The sequence below is a fragment of the Sorex araneus genome, chromosome 2 (genome assembly GCF_027595985.1).
Source record: "Sorex araneus isolate mSorAra2 chromosome 2, mSorAra2.pri, whole genome shotgun sequence".
NCBI classification, from domain to species: domain Eukaryota; kingdom Metazoa; phylum Chordata; class Mammalia; order Eulipotyphla; family Soricidae; genus Sorex; species Sorex araneus.
This window is the reverse complement of record NC_073303.1, coordinates 234,404,346-234,424,139: the sequence shown is the minus strand read 5'-3', so window position 1 is coordinate 234,424,139 and position 19,794 is coordinate 234,404,346. Positions and strand designations below refer to the sequence as shown.

Genomic DNA, 19,794 nt, shown 5'->3' with positions numbered 1-19,794 from the left:
AGGGGGATACCCCACAGCCCCCCAGAGGTGTCACGCTCGAGTTTGCGTGTGTGCAGAGTTAGGGTCGGGGGGCCGGGCGCAGGGTGGAGGGTGCCCGGGCGGCTCCCACACAGGGCGGGCTCAACCCGGATGAACACACAGGAAGTGCTAATGCAACCGTCTTGGTGGGGTGACGAGAGAAACGCACGTTCCTATAGATATGGTGGGGACCGGTACCCAGAGAGGAAGTTTTGGGGGTGCCTACAGGCAGTCTGTCCAGGCAACTTTTTTTTCCTTGTGTTTAACACCAGACCTGGCAGTGCTCAGGGCTCACTCCTGGCAGGGTTCGGGGGACCCTAGGTAGTGCCAGGGATTGAACCTGGGACTGGCAAGGGAGCCAGCCAGGGCCACCAAACTTTTATCCCCAGGGCCCCTGCAGGTTTGTATTTTTTCAGAAAATGTCACTGTATCACTGTCATCTCGTTGTTCATGGATTTGCTCGAGCGGGCACCAGTAATGTCTCCATTCATAAGTGCTGGAAAATAAAACTTTTTTGGTTTGTGTTTTGGGTCGCTCCTGCGCTCGTGTGCTCTGGGGTTCCTCCTGGCTCTGCACATAGGGGTCACTCCTGGCAGGGCTGAGGGGACCCTATGGGGTGCCCAGGAATGAACCCACGTCGAGCACATAGCAGGCAAGCACCTTACAGGCTGTATTTTTGCTCCATCCCCCAAACTGCATTTGAGGCCTGAGAGACAAGGCAGGGGTTCCAGGGTGCTGGCCTTGCATATGGTCAACCCAGGTTTGATCACCAGACCACACAGGGTCCCCAAGTTCTGCCAGGAGTGATCCCTGAGCACTGCTCAGGCAATGCTTAGGGATTACTCCTGGCTTTGCACTCAGGAATTATTCCTGGTAGTACTTGGGATATGGTGGGGACAGGACATCCATATGGGATGCTGGGAATCGAACACAGGTCGGCTGCATGCAAGGCAAATGCCCTACCCGCCATGCTATTGCTCCAGCCCCTGATCTGAGGTTTTTTGAAAATATTTTAATTTAATTTCGTTTTTGGGCCATACCCGGCTGAGCTCAGGTCTTATGTCTGGCTCTGTGCTCAGGGATCATTCCTGGTGGGACTTGGGGAACCACATGGGATGCTGGGGATTGAATGAACTGGGTGGATCGCTTGCAAGGCAAACGCCCTTCCGGCTGTGTTATCACTCCAGCCTCTGTCCTCATCCCTAACAAATGAGAACAGAATCTGGGGGCTGGGGAGATAATAGAGGAGATGGTGTTTGCCTTGCATGCTGACCCCACCAAGAATGATGCCTGAGTTCAAAACCAAGGGAAAGCCCTGAATATCTCGGGGTGTGGTTGCCCCAAATCAAAACAACAACAAAATAACAGAATCTGATTCTGGGTAGGTCAAGTTCAAAGGGTTGAGGAACTCCTGAAGCTTCCAGAGCAAGGGAGGCAGTAGAGAGCTCAAATCAGGGGTCAGGGGCCTGAGTGATAATACAGCAGGGAGGGCGTTTGCTTTGCACGCAGCCAACTCAGGTTCAATCTCCAGCATCCCATAGGGTCCCCGAGCACCACCAGGAGTAATTCCTGAGTGCAGAGCCAGGAGTCATCCCTTAGCATCCCCAGGTGTAACCCAAAAAGCCAAGAAAAAAAAATCTATAGGACTGTGGACGGGTTGCGTGTTATTTTACATAGGACAAACAGCCATGTTTACTCCACAGATGTGTGGGATGGTAAAGGGGTGTAAAAGAGGAAGCAGCAGCTCCTGGGGAGTTAGAAAACAGATCTCACTTGGCTGATCCTCCCTGACAAAGCCCAGCCCTCAGGGCGTGGCTGAGATTAGTGGCAAAGGGGCAGGGCCATACTCCAGCAGTGGGGACCCTTGCTGTCCCAGAGGGCGGCCAAGGTGGGTCTGATTCCTAACATTCCACAGGGTCCCCAGAGCCTCCCAGGGCTCATCCCGAAGCACAGAGCCAGGAGTCAGCCGGGTGAGGTCCAAACCCCAAAACTAAAGAAACAAAAATGCAATAAAGGAAAGAAAGCAGCCGTGGGCCAGAGCGCTAGGGCAGGGTTAAGAAGGCACTTGTTGGGCTTGGGGCTGACCCTGGTTTGACCTCTCTGAGCACTGCTGGGTTTAGCCTAAAGAAAAAAAAGAGAAAAGAAAGAAAGAAAATCCAAACACACTGCAGAGATGCCTCCAGACCCCAAAATCACCATCCAGCAAAAAATTTAACTCCAGCTCTAGCACCCTATTTAAAATTTTAGAATTCCTGGAGCACGTGGCCATGAAAGCAGTGCCATTTCATAGTTTGTGCCACTGATATTAAAAGAGTAGTATCCTGGGGCTGGAGCGATAGCACAGCGGCCCACCTGGGTTTGATTCCCAGCATCCCATATGGTTCCCCAAGCATTGCCACGAGTAATTCCTGAGTGCAAAACCAGAAGTAACTCCTGTGCATCGCCAGGTGTGACCCAAAAAGAAAACAAAATAAAAATAAAAGAATAAAAGAGTAGCACACCACATGTGATGGAAAGTAATGTAGAAGGCAACCATCTTTTTTTTTTTTGTCACACCCAGCGATGCTCAGGGGTTACTCCTGGATTTGCACTCAGGAATTACTCCTGGCAGTGCCTGGGGGACCATATGAGATGCTGGGAACTGAAGCTGGTCAGCCACATACAAGGCAAACGCCCTACCTGCCGTGCTATCGCTCCAGCTCTGAAGGCAACCATCTTGATCAAATATATATCTATATCTATATAAATATCTGTATCTATACAGATATAGATTTATATTAGCACACAAGGCTTAATCTGTAACAACATGTTAGTGTTCCCTTATACAGGGGCATGATGGCTCCAAAGTGAGATACAACAATTTTCACACACTTCCCTCTAAGGAAAACTTTTTAGATCATTTTCAGTCGATTATTAATAACAAGCAATACAAAATAAATTATTTAACATGTGCCTTTGGAGCAGGCTTGGGTGAGAAAATTTGAAATAATGTTGGTGGGAAGATGTGATGGAGGTGGAATTGATGTTGAAATATTGAATGTAATAAATTATTGTGAACAACTTTATAAAAATAAAATTTTAAAATAAAAATTAAAAAAAAAGAAAAGAAAAGAAAAAAGAAAGAAAGAAAATCCAGGGATTGGAAGGTGGCTCCAGGAGCTGATGCCAGCTTTGCATGCAAGATTGAACCTGGCTTTAGGGCTGGAGCAATAGCACAGCGGGTAGGGTGTTTGCCTTGCATGCGGCCAACCTGGGTTCGATTCCCAGCATCCCATATGGTCCCCTGAGCACTGTCAGGGGTGATTCCTGAGTGCATGAGCCAGGAGTAACCTCTGTGCATTGCCGGGTGTGACCCAAAAAAAGCAAAAAAAAAAAAAAAAAAAAGATTGAACCTGGCTTTGATTTCTGACATCCTATAGGGTCCCCAGAGCACCGCCAGGAGTGATTCCTGAATGCAGAGTCAGGAGTAACTCCTGAGCACCACCGGGTATAGCCCAAGAACTGAATGAAGAAATGAAGAAAGGAAATCATCTCATACATGTCGTGAGTTTGTCTGGCTTTTTATTGGAATGTGTTGTACACAGTCATGAGCACAGTATTGAGAGAACAATTGGGGAAGAGAGGGGCCTTAGGAATGGCCCCGGGGGGCTGAGCGACAGTGCAGGATGCTGGCCTCGGACACAGCTGACCCCATTCGATCCCCGGCATCCCATACGGTCTCATGAGCCCCACCAGGAGGGGTCCCTGAGATCACACAGAATCAGGAGCAAACCCTGGTAGCTGTGGCCCCCCAGGGAAAAGAAATACAAAGCTAGGACTAGCCCTTGGGCATTGCTGAGTGGGTCCCCATCAGCCTCCACCAAAAAAACAATCCCAAACAACCACAAAGTGAGGCTGCAGAGAGAGCCCTGCCCTGGTGCTCAGACAAGAGGATGTTCCCCAACCCGCTCCCAGGCCCCCCTGGGGGGAGGAATCCCTTCCCCCCATGGGCAGCCCCTGGGGAACACAGTATGCTGTCACTGTAGGAGACACTTGGGGGTCAGTTCCCTCTGGAAAGGGGTCCCCGGAACGTGGGGGCCAGCCTCCCTGGGGCAGGGTGGAGTACCAGCTGTTCCTCTCCCTCCCCCCCCCCCCGCCTGCTCAGGGGACGCTGAACACAGATGGGGCCTGGGCCTCGTACTTCTCCTGGGCCGCCTTGAGGATGGGGATGAGGTTCTGGAAGGTAGGGCGGAACGACGCTCCCGTCTCCCAGCAGTTCTTCATGAGCTGGTAGATCTGGGGGAGGAAACGGGGAAGCGGGGGCTTAACATCCCACTGCAGGGGTGTGGGGGAGTCTGAGGAGGCTTGAAGGGCTGACGGGGAAGGTCTGCTGGCACGCTGGAACCCCAGGATGGATGCTTGCCATTTCAGGGTACCTCAAACACTACCAGCAGCGACGCCCAAACCCTGAACCAAAAGTGTGTCCAGGGCACCATCAGGTGTGGCCTCCCAAATCAAAGGGGGACCAGAGAGATCGTATATGGCTTGAGTTGCTTGCCTTGCAGAAGACCCCAGCTTGATCCCTAGAACTGAGAACTCAGGGAGTGGGCCCTGAATGTAGAGTCAGGAGACACTCCCCCCACCAAAGCAATAAAGGGGGCAGGAGAAATAAGACAGCAGGGAGGGCGCATGCATGCAGCTGACCCCGGCCTGATTCCCTGGAGGGTCCCTCATCCCCAAGTCCAACCAGAAGTGATGCCTTCGCACGGAGCCAGGAGTAAGCCTGAGCACTGACCCCTCCCCCCAAAAAAATACCAAAATACAGTAAAATAAGGGGCAAGAGAGATAGCACAGCAGGGGAGGTTGTTTGCCTTGCAAGAGGCTGACCCAGGTTCAATCTCTGGCATCCCACAAGGTCCCCTGGGCTCTGCCCAGAGTGATACCTGAGCGCAGAGCCAGAAGTAACCCCTGAGCATTGCTGGGTGTGGCCTCCCTGTCCCCCAAATGTCACTGTCACTGTCATCCCACTGTTGATCGGTTTGCTCGAGCGGGCACCAGTAACGTCTCCATTATGAGACTTGTTACTGTTTTTGGCACATTGAATACACCAGGGTAGCTTGTCGGGCTCTGCCGTGCAGGCAGGACACTCTCGGTAGCTTGCCAGTTTCTCCGAGAGGGATGGAGGAATCAAACCCAGGTCGGCCGCATACAAGGCAAACACCCTACCCGCTGTGCTATTTCTCCAGTCAAACAAAACAAAACAAAAAAACAGCCAGGAGTAACCCCTGTACATCGCAGGGTGTGACGCCCCCCCCAAAAAAATCACACACACAAAAAATAAATAAATAAAATATAAGGGAGCCCAAGACAGTACAGCAGATCTGGCACTTGCCTTGCAGGTGGCCAACACAGGTTTAATCCCTGGCACTGCATTTGTTCCCCTGAGTCCTGCCGGGAAAACCCCCTCCCCCACAAGTGAAAAGGATGGCATCACCTCATAAGGACACTTCTCCGGCCGTGGCAGCCGCTGGCCCAGTTCCAGGAGTTCTGTGAGTCGCAGTACAGTCATCTGGCCCTGGGTCAGGCCCATGAGTTCGATGAATTTCTACCGGAGAAACAAGACAAGCTCATCTTAAGAGGGGAGGTCTGTCTTCTTCCTCCATGGCCTCTCAACTGTTTTTTTTTTAATCTCCTAGGGACCCTCCCTGGGACTCAGTCTGCTTCTCTGTAAAATGGGGTCATAACAACATCTTTTCAGAGAGCAGCCATATTGGTGAAAGTTACATAACTCCTACCCAGGGCGAGAGGCTGCACCAGGAGTTTGCAGCTATGAGTTTGATTCTTGGCTTCTTGGGGAGGGGACATATGCTACAGGGGACACATGCTACAGTGAGCCAGCGCTTACTTCTGGCTCTTTGCTTGGAGATTACTCCTGATGGGGCTTGGGCAGAAGAGGTGTGGGGATCAAAGCTAGGTCAGCTGCATGCAAGGCAAGCACCCTACCCACTGCACTATCTCTCTGGCCCCTGCATTTCTCACTCTCCAATCTGTGGTGGAGACGAGCTGGGCTCTCACCAATGGGGGGCTCTGTCTGGAGTCACAATGTGTCAGCAGCTCATATAAGGTGACCCCAAAGGACCAGACGTCAGATGCATAGTAGAACTTACACTCCTTCAGACATTCGGGGGCGTACCTGTGGGCGAGGGACACTCAGGGCCCAGCCAGCCCAGGCTGACACCTGGATCTGAAAATGAAGGCCGTCTCTGGCCCCAGGGAGGGCCTTGTCCTGTTCCAGGTGGGAAGGGGAGGCCAGCTTCACCGGCCCTGACCCCTGGCATAGGAGACCCCAGCCTCTGTCTCCACCCTGTCTACTCCAGGTGACCTGGGCGCCCCCCTCCGGCTGGGTCCCGCCTGGTCACCAGAACACGGGGCTGTCCCCATCCTCGCGCACGCGGTAGTACTCGTGGCCTTCGGGCACGGCCTTGGCTAGGCCAAAGTCCCCGATCTTGACCAGCCTCTCGTTGTCAAGCAGCACATTGCGCGCGGCCAGGTCTCGGTGCACGTAGTGCTGCGAATGTAGGTAGGCCATGCCCTGGGGGGGGGCGGGGCGCATCAGTGGACGGGGTAGGGCCCGAGAGGCCCCGCAGGACGGGGAGGGTGTGGGGGGCAGCTCAGCTGGGGCACCAGCGGGATGGCAGCAAGGCAGCAAAACGGAGGGAACCCCCAAAGCCGGAGCGGGGGGGGGGGGGGGGCTCCAAGCCAGGGGGCGTGGCCGAGTGCTAGTCTCCAAGGACTAAAGGGAACCTGACGCAGGGGCGGGGCTACAGCGAAGGGGCGGGGCCAGGCACGAGGGGCCAATAGCAGATTGGGAACCGGCGGGGCAGGCTGAGTATTGGACTAGGGTGAGGAGAGCCCGCCCCGGGGCAGGGCTGAGCGAGCTCAAAGTTAGGGTTAGGCCAAAGACATGGTGGGGGGTAGTGCAGGTCGTGGACACAGCCCACCTCGCAGATCTGCTGGGCAAAGAGCAGTAGCTGGGCCAGTCCGACACTGTGTCTCGGCAGGTAGTCCCGGAGGCTGCCCTGGGGCACGTACTCCATAACGAGCTGTACTGACTTCTCGCCTGAGGAGAGGGGGAGCCGTGCAAGCAACAGAGATAGGGACCCCCCGTGTGTGGAGGGGCGGCCCGTCTGAGGATCAGCGGCAGGAGTGGACTCCCATCCCCAAGGATAGGCGTTGACAGGGCTCCCACCCTTCTGGTCCACTAGGGCGCCCCCTAAAAGCTAGGATGTCCAGCAGCTGACCCCGCCCCCCTGCGTGGACCACGCCCCATCACCCGGAAGGATGTGGTCCCGCCTCCCGGGGCGATGGTCCCGCCCATCAAGCCCCGCCCACCTTGGTCCTCACAGCAGCCCTTGTATTTGACTATATGCTCATGGTAAAGCGTGCGCAGGATGTCAATCTCCCGCCGCCAGCCGTTGCGGAGCTGGGGGCCACAGCCCGCTTTGAGGGCTTTCACGGCCACCATCTCGCCAGTGCCATCGTTGATCGGGTCGTAGCAGTAGAGGGTGACTTTGCCAAAATGACCCTAGTCAGAGAGCAAAGGCGTCAGCCCCCACCTGCCCCTTGGGTTCAGCTTCCATGCCGGTTGGTTGGGTTCATTATATATATATATATATATATATATATATATATACATATATATATTTATTTATTTATTTATTTTTGCCCAAGGAGCAAACCTCGGGCCTCACGAGAGCCGCAATAAGCCACATCCCAGGCTCAGGATAGGTTGGTCTGGAAAATCGTGGGTCTTACTGACCGTGATGGTGTATTTATGAAAGACCAAGGTGACCCTTCCAATTTTTAGAGCCTGCTTGGAAGTTGAGGATCTCTCATATCCCAGAAAAATCACCAGTACATAGAACTACCCCAGAACCCAGCCAAGGCCCCGCCCCCTACTGAGACCACGCCCACCGCCCTTCCGGCCCCGCCCTCACCTCGCCCAGATCCCTAATCTTTTTCAAGTAGCGTTTGTGGAAAATCGTGGGGTCGGCGGCAGGGGATTCCGGGTTCACGGTGAGGACATTAACAAGATCTGGAAGAGTCCAGTGTGTGAGGCCAGATTCCCAAATTTCACATACACATCACCCCCTCCCCCCATCGACCTGGCAGGTTGAAAACTCCGTTTCTGGGCCCCAGCGCTGAGAGGACCATATGGAAACCAGGCCGTGCCCACAGCGTCTCAGCGCGGGGTACTGGGGGTGGCTGAACTCACTTTGTGGCTGCAGCTGCGTAAGATCCCGGAGGATGGTGCGGAAGGAAGGCCGCTGGGATGGCTCGTAGTTCAGGCACTGGTTGATGAGTGTGGCCAGCTCAGGGCATGAGGGCTCGGGAAGGCGATGCTGCTTCTGGTAGAAACGCTCTTTCTGCGGGTGTGGGGGGCCCCACGGGAGTCAGTGATCTCAGTCCTTTTCCGAGAGGAGAGTGAAGCCCACAGCTCCTGCTAGGGCTCTGCACTTTACCCGCATTTTACCTATTTTTATTTTTTGTTTGGGGGCCGCACCTGGAGATGCTCAGGAGTTACTCCTAACTCTGCAGACATGAACTACTTGGGGCAGGACTCGGGGGACCCTATGGGATGCCGGGGATTGAACCCAGGTAGGCCGTGTGCAAGTACTATCTCTTACCTCTTGGGAGACACTTATAGTAAAACCACCTCTGGTAAGGGGCTGACCCAGATTCAATCCCTGGCATCCCAGATGGTCTCCAAGCACTGCCAGGAGTAACTCCTGAGTGCAGAGGCAGGAGTAAGTCCTGGGCACTGCTAGATATGCCCCTCCCAACAAATAGAAAATTGCCTCTGGGAACCAGAGAAAGCACAGCAGGTTACAGTGCTCATCCTGCAGTGGCCACCCCAGTTCCTACCTGGCACCACCTAGGGTTCCCTTGCACCCTGCCAAGAAAGACCCCTGAGCACAAAGCCAGGAGTCAGCTCTGAGCACTGCTCTGTGTGGCTTCCCCCCTCAAAGAACGGGGGTGGAGTGATAGCACAGCGGGTAGGGTGTTTGCCGTGCACACGGCCAACCCGGGTTCGATTCCCAGCATCCCACATGGGGTGAGCACCGCCAGGGGTAATTCGTGAGTGCAGAGCCAGGAATAACCCCTGTGCATCGCCGGGTGTGACCCCCCCAAAAAAAAGCAAAAAAAAAAAGAACAAATTAAATAAACTGCCTTGGGGAAGGATTCAGCTGGGTCAGAGATGTCTTGGGGGGTTCCTGCCCCCCATAGCAGGTGCTCCCCCATCCCTGACCTGGTCTTTGTCTATCTGCTTTGATGTGGTCACTGACCCCCCACTGACAAATGACCTGCTGGTCCCCCAAAATACAAGTGGTTAAGTGACGCCCCATCAGGGAGGAAGCAGCTGCAGTGCCGGATGCTAAGCTGCCACCCCTGGACCTCCTGGGAAAGCCCCTTTGTGGGAAGAGCCCAAGGGGTCCCCATTCCTACCTCCGAGGGGCTGCGGCCCTGCAGGAGAACCTCCCCGTCAAAGCAGATCTCAAGGACAGTGGCCCCAAAGCCCCACTTGTCAGCCGCTGTGCTGAGGCCGCCGGCGCCCCCAGACAGGCACTCGGGGGCTGTCCAGGGGATGCGCTCCACCCGCTCTGGGAGGGGAGGAAGGTCAGAGGTCACGTGGGCAAAAGCAATGTGGGTGGGCATCCCTACCTATCCCCCCCTGCTGTGTCCTCACCCTCTCGGGAGAGGGCTCCCAGGCCCACGCCGGGGTCACTCAGCTTAATGAAGGGGCTGCTGCCTTCCGCCAGCCCCGGCCGTGCCAGCAGAATGTTCCGGCCACACACATTCCCGTGGGCGAGGCTCTTATCTTCCTGAAGTAGGGCAGAGGGGGGCAAGCTGCAGGTGCCCCGAGATGGGTGTGGCCAAGGTAGCAGGTGTTTGCCGGGAGGAAGTGGGGGGTAGGGCGCACCCAGGAGGTCAGGCTTAGGGGTCAGGGCCAGCATATATGAGGGAAGCAAACACCCTGCACCCTGGGCCACGCACCAAGTAGCTGAGGGCACTGGCTAGCTGCTGGGTCACGGTCACTTTCCAGGCCACGGGCACACGACCCCTCTCCCGCCGCAGCCACACGTCCAGGGGCCCATGTTCCACGTACTCAGTCACTATGGTGCCTGCGGGTGACCAGACACTGCAGGGGACACCTGCCTTCCCCCCCACCCCTCCAGGACACAAGCCCAGCACAGGGGAGGGGGCAGGAGAGGCGGGGGTGGGGGGGAGCAGGGAGTGACTACGAGAGGAGGGTCGAGTGCTGGGCCTGGGGCAGCCCCAAAAAGCTGGTATGAGTGACAGCAACATGGCTGGCCCTGAGGGTGGGGAGTAGGGGCTGAAGGTTGGGGTACCCTGGAGGGCAAGTGCTGGAGTGGAACCTGGGGGCCGGATGAAGAGTCAGTGTGAAGGTTGAGGGTTGGGGGGAGCCGGGGGTTGGGGTGTAGGGAGAATGCGAAGTCTCTGCAGAGCATGAGGGGCTGGCTGGGAAGAGGTGGGTCACAAATGGGGGAGTGGGGTTCAGAGGGCCCTGTGGTCAGCAGCCCAGGCGCTGCCCAGCCAGTGGGGACCCTCAGGGGGTTGGGATGAGGGCGGGCAGACCACTCACTCTCGGAGCCGTGAACGCAGACGCCGTGCAGAAAGGCCAGGTGCATGTGGGACACCTGGCTCATGAGACTGGCGGTCTCGTAGAAGGCCTGAGAGGAGCAGACGGTGAGGGGGCAGTAGGTCCAGCCATAGGACCAGCCCCTGGCCGGTCCCTACCAATAGGCTCCATCCTGCTAATCCTGCCCACGTCCCCGCCCCTGACTATAGGCTCCGCCCCACCAGCCCTGCCCAAGCCCCGCCCCTACCGGTAGGCACCACCCCTTCCGAGCCAGCCCCGCCCAGCACACCCCCGCAGCCCCGCCCCCTCCACCAGACCCCGCCCTACCCAAGACGGCCTCTAACAACCAGGTACTGCAACTCCACCCCTACCAACAGGCCCCGCCCCTTCCTGTCCCGCCCCTGCCACCAAGCCCAGCTCCAGTCAGCCAGTCCTGGCCCTGCCCCACCTCCCGCCCTGCTCCCAGCCCAGCTGACACCTCACCAGGGAGATGTTCTGGTGGCCAGGGTCCAGCACCTTGAGCACCACTCGGAGCTTCTGTTCACAGCCCTCACCATCGCTCTTGTCATCCTCCTCCTGGTCTCCTCCGGCCACGTGCAAGACACCCTCATACACGTTGGTCCTGGTGCCCTGGCCCAAGTGGGAGAGCTGGGGAGGCCGGGTGGGGGGAACATGGCACACGTCATCTCGGGGATGCCGCAGCCCTCCCCCCCACATCACCTCCTTCCTCCAGGGACCCCTCCTCCCAAGCCTGCACCCACCCGGGTGATCGAATCCTGGCTGATCTGATGGAAGCTGAGCTGGCTGAGGTTGAGAGGCTGGGGGCTGGTCTGGGAGCCCCGTAGGACGATGAGGTTGGAGATCTCTGCGGGGGTAGGCAGGTGGAGGGTCGCCGAGTAGCAAGCGATGTGCGTTCCCCCACCCCAATCCCAGCAGCCCAACATGCTACCTCCGGGTCCTGGCCGGCAGCAGCGGCGCAGCATAAAGGAATCGGGGCCGGCCCGTAGGGCGCAGCTCTGCAAGGCGGCCCGCATCTCCCCCACGCTGGGGAAAGTCCGGCCCCAGCCTTCCAGGGCGAAAGCCCCTGGCTGCAGCTGGATAGGGAATTTGCGTAGCTTCCAGTTTCTGGCACCGCCGTCAGAGGCCTGCAGAAGATCGGGGGCGGTGGGCAGGGGTCCAGGCAGGGAGCGCAAGCAGCCCCAGCCCAGGACCCCCACCCCAAGCCCACCTGGTCCCTCTGGGCCACCGTGAGAATGAGACGGTTGTAGTGGTGGCAGCTCCAGTGGATGAGGTAAAGTCCATCTTCTGACTGCAGCTTTGCCAACACAAAGGGGTCCCTGTGGGGTGGAGGGGAGGCCCCTGCTAGGGCACTGCATAGGGGAAGGGACCAGGACATAAAATCCCAGGCCCCAGGAGCAAGCATCTGCCTCACAAACATTAGGTCACAGGTCTGATCCCTGATGCCACCACATGCACCAAGCCCACGCCTGACAGCCACACAGGCGCATATTCGTGCCCCACCCTTGACCCAGTGTCACACACTCATGCACACACACATCAACAAAGCCATGAGTGCACAGACCTGGGTGCCAAGACATGTGCACAGGAGCTGGCACCTGCCCCCAACACACACACACACACACACACACACACACACACATACACACACAAGTGCGCATGCGCAGGAGCGGCACATGATGCAGACAGGAAGACAGGGGCACGCACGCACAGCTCATTCAATCCGCGCAGTCCCCTGAGCTCGCAACCTTATTGGCAACTGCAGCCCACACCCCCGGGCCCCCCTTCCCAGAACTCACAGCAGGGGCCCGTGTACCCCCTCCTGGATGCTCATCACCAGCCGTGGGGGAGCCACTTCGTGGCACAGGTAGTGGCTTGAGTCAGACGTGAGGCGGAAGTAGCCATCCACCAGGGCCACCAAGGACAGGGCGGCGGGCCGGGAAGGCAGTGTCAGCTCCTGCGGGGTTTGTGGGTGTCAGGCCAGCATGGGGAGTCCCTGGGGCATCCTGAGCCCCTAACCCCGGGCCCTACCAGGCACTTGTCCTGACAGTGGATGCTGATGTTCTGGTCTTTCAGAACCACGTGCGTGACATCTTGGAAGTCGCAGAAATAGACCCAGGGCGTCTCACGGGGTCTGTCCACCCCCTGGGCCTTATCTTTCTTCTCAGATGGGTCAGCTTGGGGCTCCCCGTCACTGTCAGCACTGCCGCCACCATCACTGGGACCCTGGAAACCGGCACGTATGGCCAGTGAATGGAGCAGGGGTGTGCCTGGCCAGTCCCCCTGCTTGTCCCCCTGTCTCACACAGCCCCTGGTGAGAGAGGGCGTTTTGGTATTACCCCCCACCGCCATATAAGATAGAAGCGAAGGCCCAGAGAAGAGTGGAGAATCCTGGAACTCACCCCAAAGGGCAGGCAATGGGAAAGAAGGAAAAAGATGGGAAGGAGGATAAAGGAAAGGGAAAAAGAGGATTGGCGAAATATAGCTCAGAGGCCAGAGCTATAAGACAGTAGAGAGGGCACTGCCTTGCACGCGGCTCCATCCCCGGCATCCCAGAGGGTCCCCAGAGCCCTTAGCACAGAGCCAGGAGTGAACCCTGAGCATCACTGAGTGTAAACCACCCCCTTAGTCCCCCACAAAGGGAAAATATACTGGGGTGGACAGGGACATAGCCCAAAGGCTTTGTAGGCACAAGTCCCAAACTATCCTATCCGAAACACTGCATAGTCCCCCAGCACCAGAGGGGCACAGGGTCCTGTTGAATGCCCCAAGGGAGTGACCCCTAAACCAAAACAGGGCGAAGTGGACGAGGCGGGAGCCGGGGTTCTATCCCTGCCACCTCCCGGGGAACGGACCTGTATCCCTCCAGCACCAGGGAGTGAGGGGGCCCCGAACCAGAAGACAACTGGCTTCCCCAGAACCATGAACCCTCAAAGCCACTTTCCCCAGAGTAGCAGGCCACAGAGAGGGCTCCCCAGAAGGTTCCCCCACACCCCACCGCCAAGCAGGCAGCAGCTCCAAAGGCCCAAGCTGAGCTGAGCGCCCCCTACCGGGCCCCGGTGGAAGAAGCGCCTGCTCACCGCTGTGGCCACTGGCCGCCACTGGAGGCCCAGCGTGCCGGACACCTGCACCTCGTGGGTCGTGGATCCGGGGTCCGACTGCGGTTCGGGGTCGGGAGGGGTGGCCTGAGCCTGCAGGAGCAGGTGGCACACGGGCACGCGCTCAGCGCCGAAGCGGGGCGCCATGCGCTCGAGCGTGGCCAGGTACTTGACCATGACCAGGTGTGGGCTGAGGCGGCTGGGCTGGAAGGTGCGCAGGAAGCGGTGGAAGATGGTCCGCAGGCGCAGCCGCGTCAGGGCGTTGTGCTGGCGGATCTGCCGGCGGAAGGAGCGCGGGATACACTCCTTGAAGCTGCGGAGGGCAGTGGGTCAGGGTGCGGCTGTCTTGCTGGGCATCTTGAGGCCAGTGGCTTAACCTCTCTGAACCTCAAATGCTAACCCTCCCCTGCCCCAAGTAGCCATGGTAAAGGGCAGCTGGTGGTAATGGGCAAGGCCTGTAAATTCAGTTTCTGGAGTTCCCTTTGATTTGGGGTGGGGGGATTAGGGGGCCACACCTAGCAATGCTCAGGGGTTACTCTGCACTCAGGAATTGCTGCTGGTGGTGCTCGGGGGACCCTATGGGTACCAAGGTTTTGTCTTTTTTGTATATATGAGGACATATAGCTGCCTCCTATACCTCTTCAATGCATCCCCAGAACCAGTGCTAGCACCCCCAAAACTAGTGCCAGCAGACAGAATGTGTTTATGGGATGAACACGGGCAGAACAATAGCCCTGGGCACTGCCACCCCCTTTGTCCCAGACACCTGATCTTCCTGGCCACTTCCTCCAGGGGGACCCCCCGGCGGAGTGCTAGCTGACACAGGTGCAGAGAGGCCATGCCCAGACTCTCATTCTTGAAGTGGTGGATCTCTTCCTCCGTGGACAGCTCCCCCAGAGACACCACATCATTCACAAACTCGTGCTTGCCCTGCGGACAGAGGATGGGGCAGAAAGACACAGAGAGGGGTCACTGACACATGGCACACTGGGATATGCAGCAAAGAAAAAAAATAATCCATGGGGGCCAAAGAGGTTGCTCAATGGGCAGTGCACAGGCCTTGCATATGGGAGGTCTGAGTTGGATCTCCAGTATTGCATGGTTCTTTGAGCACTCCTGGAAGTGAGCCCTAAGCACAGAGCCAGGAGTAGGCCCTGAGTCACCAGGAGGGGCAAAAAACAAACAAAAATAGATGAGAAATAGGGCCAGAGCTGGAGAGATAGAATAAGGGTTAAGGTGCTTGTCTTAAAGGTTAAGTGGTAGAGTCTGGTTCAATCTCTGACCTAGCACAGGGTTCCTGGGGCCCCACCAGGGGCGACCCCTGTGAAGAGCTGGTAGAAAGCCCTGAGCACAGCAGAATGTGGCCCCACATCAATAAAATGAACCAAAACCAAAATGAGGGTGGGGGCCTGGGCTCAGGGGTAGAGCACCTGTGTTTTTAGGAGTGAGGGACAGCAAGCGGTGCTCAGGGTTGACTCCCGACTCTGTGCTCAGGGCTGATTCCTGGCAGGGCTCCAGGGACCCTTTGCAGTGCCAGGACTTGAACCCAGGTTACCGTGTGCAGGGCCGGCGCCTTGCCCACTGTACTCTCCAGCCCCCTTTGCTCTGTCTTTCCCACCGCTCCCAGCACCCTTTGGTCAGGCATGGACTGGGCCCAAGATGGCATGAGTCGAAACAGGAGTTGCAGAGAAGCTGGCGGGAAGTGGGCCCAGGGGACCCTCAGTGGGGCCCGGGCTCTCCCCGCCCGGTAGGTACCTGCTCGAAGAGGTACTCGAAGGAGGCCGCGTCCAGGAGAGGCAAACCCTGCTGGGCCTCCGCCGAGGACGCCGCACTGCCCGGGGGCCCGCAGCGGAACACCGAGGGCTCCTGGGGGTTCAGGCCGTGCCAGTTCCGGAAATAAAACCTGCAGAGGGGGGTGTATGGCTGGGACACGGGAGGACCTGAGGGGCAGGACGGCACAGAGGCCAAGGGGCCGCCAGCTTCCCCCACCTCATGCGGAAGTGCAGCGTGCGCGGGGTAGCCCTGGAGACCTCCAAGATGTGGTTCGGGGGCAGCCAGACATGGGCCTGGGCATCGAAGAGCGCGAAGAGGCTGATGCAAGGAGGAGTGATGCCTGCAGGGGTCGAGAGGGGGTCAGGGGCCGTGAGACTGACGGACGGGTGGGCAGGTGAGCGGATGGAGGGATGAACGGACAAGCAGATGGGCAGGTGGATGGGTGGGTAGGTAGATGGAGAGATGAGTAGACGGATGAATGGGTGGGTGGATGGGTGGGTAGGTAGATGGAGAGATGAGTAGACGGATGAATGGGTGGGTGGATGGGTGGGTAGGTAGATGGAGAGATGAGTAGACGGATGAATGGGTGGGTGGATGGGTGGGTGGGTGGATGTATGAATGGATGGATGGGCGGATGGACAGATGGATAGACAGGAGGACAGGTGGATAGATGGATGAATGTATGGGTAGATAGAAGGATGGACAGTTGGATGGTAGATGGATGGATGGAAGGGTGGACAATTGGATGGATAGGTGGATGGATGGATGGATGGACAAGAGGACAAGTGGGTGGACAGATGGATGGATGGATGAACAGTCGGATGGAGACGGATGGATAGTGGACAGATAGATGAATGGACAGACAGGAGGATGGATGGATGGATGGATGGGTAGATTGATGGATGGACAGATAGATGGATGGGTGGACAGATGGATGGGTGGATGGACAGATGAAAGGATAGACAGACAGGTGGATGGTGAGTGGGGTCCGGATGCTCCCAGACCCCTGGTCTCACCGAGTTTCTGGGCGACCTGGATGCAGATCTCCTCCGCGGTCAGGGTGCTGTCGTTGAAGGTGGCCCAGGGGTCCCCACCATCGGGGCCGGCCCAGTGCAGAAGCACCTTCAAGCCATCTCTGCTGGCCTCAGGCTGCACCCCATCCCCATTGGGCCGGCGGCCCCTGCCATTGGCACCCCAGGGGCACACGGGCATGGTCCGGAGCACTGGCCTGGCTGCAAAGGGACAAGCCACTGGGCCTCGGGGCTCAGGTGGAGACCCCCGAGAGAGCGCAGTGACCTTCCCACCCACACAATCACACCAGCCCTCTACTCAGAGACATACTCTGACACAGGCGTCTGCTCTGAACGGACCTCCCCAAGGCTGCCAGGCACAGACACGTGGACCAGCGCACCCGGGCCCCGGCGCTCCCTGGGTCAACTCAGCCCAGTCACTGAGCCATGCCTGGCCTCAGTTTCCCCATCTGGGACTTGGAGAAACTGAGGCTGTAGCCATTGAAAGACTGCGGTGATCTGTCAGAGTCCAGGGCAGGTGACCGGCTGGGCTCACACTTCAATACGGACACATCACAAACAGGACGGAAGAATAAAATCCTGGGGGCGGAGGGACAGGACAGGGGTTAGGACGCTGGCAGCTCACCCAGATTTCATCCAGCCACGCCAAGACTGACCCCTGAGCACAGAGGCAGTGGACACCACCAGGTATAGCCCCAAGACAAATCACCATCATCATCATCAAACCCTTAGATTGCATTCAACATCTTCCTGGACTTTGTCCTACCTCTAACACCCTCCTCCAGGAGTAACCCCAGGTCCTGTGGAGCCCCTCAAAACTGGCGTCTCTCTATACCAGTTCAGGACTTTTTGTTTTTTTGGTGGGGTTCACATCCGGTGGTGCTCAGGGGTTACTCCTTGTTCTTTTCTTTATTATTATTATTATTTTTGCTTTTTTGGGTCACACCCATCGATGCACAGGGGTTAACTCCTGGCTCTGCACTCAGGAATAACTCCCGGCACGGTACTCGGTGGACCATGTGGGATGCTGGGAATGGAACCCCGGTCAGCTGCAAGGCAAACGCCCTACGCTCTGCTCCTACTCCGGGCCAGCTCCAGCCCCTACTCCTTGTTCTACACTCAGGAATCACTCTGGCAATGCTGGGGGTGGGGGGGTGGGAATCAAAGCAGGGTCAGCCACGTGCAAGGCTAACGCCCTCCCCTTTGCTCCTGCTCTGGGCCCCAGCTCGAGGACTTTTCCTGGGGCCAGGGCTCAGCCCAGCTGGACTCTCCAGGAGTGGTCAGGGGTTGCCCAATAATACAGACCTGGAGACACAGAAGTGAATGTTGCAATATGAAGGGGTGGGGGGGTATTATGTTCCCCCAGAATCCTCCATTGCTCCTGCTTCCTCATCTGGAAAATGAGGGTGTAGGTTTCTGGGGAGATTCAGTGAGGGGAGAGGAGAAAGGGTTCCACAGACTCAGATGCAGCGTAATTGCTGGACAATGCTCCCTGATACAGCTAATGTGAAAGAGGGTGGGAGAGACAGGACAGCGGGGAGGGCGTTTGCTTTGCACGCAGTCAACCCTGGTTGGATCCCTGAGCACCGCCAGGAGTGATTCCTGAATGCAGAGCCAGGAGTAACCACTGAGCATCCCCGGATGTGGCCCAAAAAGCTTAAAAAAAAATAGTGGAAGGGGTGTACCTGGGAGGTCTCTCAAAGCACCTGCTGGAACCCGCGCAGAGGGAATGTGGTAGGGTGGTGGGTTTCAATTCCTCTCTGCCTCCACATAGCCTGGCACCTCCTGGTGTGCCCCTCTCCAAAACGTGATCTTAAAGTATGTAATGATAATTAAGGGGGTGGGGAGAGACAGTACAGCAGTGAGGGCACTTGCCTTGCACATGGCTGACCCAGGTTCGATCCCCGGAATCTCATAGGGCGCCCCGAGTCCTACCAGGAGTTACCCCTGAGCACAGAGTCAGAAGTCAGCCCTGAGCATTGCTGGGTGTGGCCCCAAGACCAAAACAACAACAATAATAAAGTGAAACGAATAGAAAGTAATGCAAATGGGCTCTATACCTCTCTCTCGTCTCCCACTGGGCCCAGGCCCCATGTCTAAAAGTGGGGACTGGGGTGAGACCTGCACCCCGGAAACCTGCACCCCCACAAACGCCATCACCGCTGCGCAACGGCAGGAACCCGCCGTGCACCCGCCAGCAGGTGCTTCTACCCTTTTGCGGCCAAGTGCGGCGGGTCCTGGCGTCTCCCGCCCGCCGCATCCACCCATGAGCGCTCCCCGCTGCTGAGCGCCACCCGCAGACCCCGCGGCCACACTCACCCGCCGCCCGGGGCTCCGTCGGGACCCGAGACCCCGCCCCGCCGCCCTGAGAGGTCCGGGAGCTCGCTCGCAGAGAAGCCGCCTTCCATTGGCCAGATGTAACGCGCACACCCATTGGTCGCCCTGCCGGGACCTCGGGGCCAGTGATTGGCTGTTCCGAAGTGGGGCGGGGTTTCGGCGGGAGGTGGGCGGGGCGGAGTCTTCCCACGCACTCGCTGGTCGTTTTCACCCAGCGGGTGCTGGAGAGCCTCTCCTGTGGCCGCCCCTTGCCTGCCCCGGCTGCCCCCGGCCGCCGCTCGGTCCCACTTAACCCCGCTCCCCTGTGGCTCCCCTCCTTTCTTCCTGGCCGACCTCCAACCTCGCTGAGACACCCCCCCTTTCCTGCTCGTGGTGGTGTTTCCGGCTTCCCAAGCTACATCCCTTTCCTGCCTGGCCACCTACTAGTCCCCCCTCGGAGCCCCCCTTTGCTGGCAGGGTGGCGCCCCGCTTGCTCTGAGCTCTAGTGCAGCAAGTCGCCACCCGCGGTGCTCCAGGGCTCACTCCAGAGGGCGCTTGGGGGACCCACCCGGGGTGGGTCTGCCGCGTGCAAGGCAAGCGCCGCTGTCTCTCGGCCCCCATAGCCGCTATTTTATTTATTTTGCTTTGGGGCCACTCTCAGCGCTGCTCAGATCTCAGGTTTGACTCCTGGCTCTAAACTCAGGGATTAGATCAGGGGACCCTCTGGGATGCCTGGGATTGAGCCCGGGTCTGAAGCATGCAAGGCAAGCGCCAATCCCGCGGCCCCAATGCTCCAGCCCCTTAGACGTGATTCTGGGTGGTGCTTGCGGGCCCCTAGGCACTGCTTGGAAACAGCTGACCTGGGTGCAATTCTTGGCACCACCTAAGGAGCCCTGCC

The 19,794-nt window shown here is 57.8% G+C and overlaps 1 protein-coding gene across 4 annotated transcripts; it reads right to left on the bottom strand.

The window, feature by feature from the left end:
* Nucleotides 1-3,571: 3,571 nt before the first annotated feature.
* Nucleotides 3,572-18,999, bottom strand: TYK2 (tyrosine kinase 2). 4 transcript variants are annotated; one of them, XM_004616770.2, is made up of 25 exons: nt 18,900-18,999; nt 16,891-17,159; nt 16,566-16,781; nt 15,766-15,889; nt 15,532-15,679; nt 14,543-14,706; nt 13,759-14,089; nt 12,710-12,904; nt 12,478-12,635; nt 11,889-11,997; nt 11,610-11,805; nt 11,422-11,525; nt 11,144-11,308; nt 10,664-10,751; nt 10,054-10,181; nt 9,746-9,881; nt 9,505-9,659; nt 8,273-8,423; nt 7,995-8,092; nt 7,390-7,582; nt 6,999-7,117; nt 6,417-6,589; nt 6,073-6,190; nt 5,492-5,602; nt 3,572-4,293 (listed from the first exon to the last, which is right to left on the bottom strand). In XM_004616770.2, the coding sequence occupies exons 3-25, from the start codon at nt 16,759-16,761 to the stop codon at nt 4,159-4,161; spliced, it is 3,495 nt and encodes a 1,164-aa protein (XP_004616827.2). In that variant the 5' UTR covers nt 16,762-16,781; nt 16,891-17,159; nt 18,900-18,999; the 3' UTR covers nt 3,572-4,158. The 4 variants fall into 4 exon arrangements, 3 of the variants coding, with proteins under 3 accessions (XP_004616827.2, XP_054984481.1, XP_054984480.1); XM_055128506.1 differs by having other exon boundaries at nt 16,920-17,159; XM_055128505.1 differs by adding an exon at nt 18,266-18,392 and having other exon boundaries at nt 16,566-17,159; nt 18,900-18,926.
* Nucleotides 19,000-19,794: the final 795 nt, after the last annotated feature.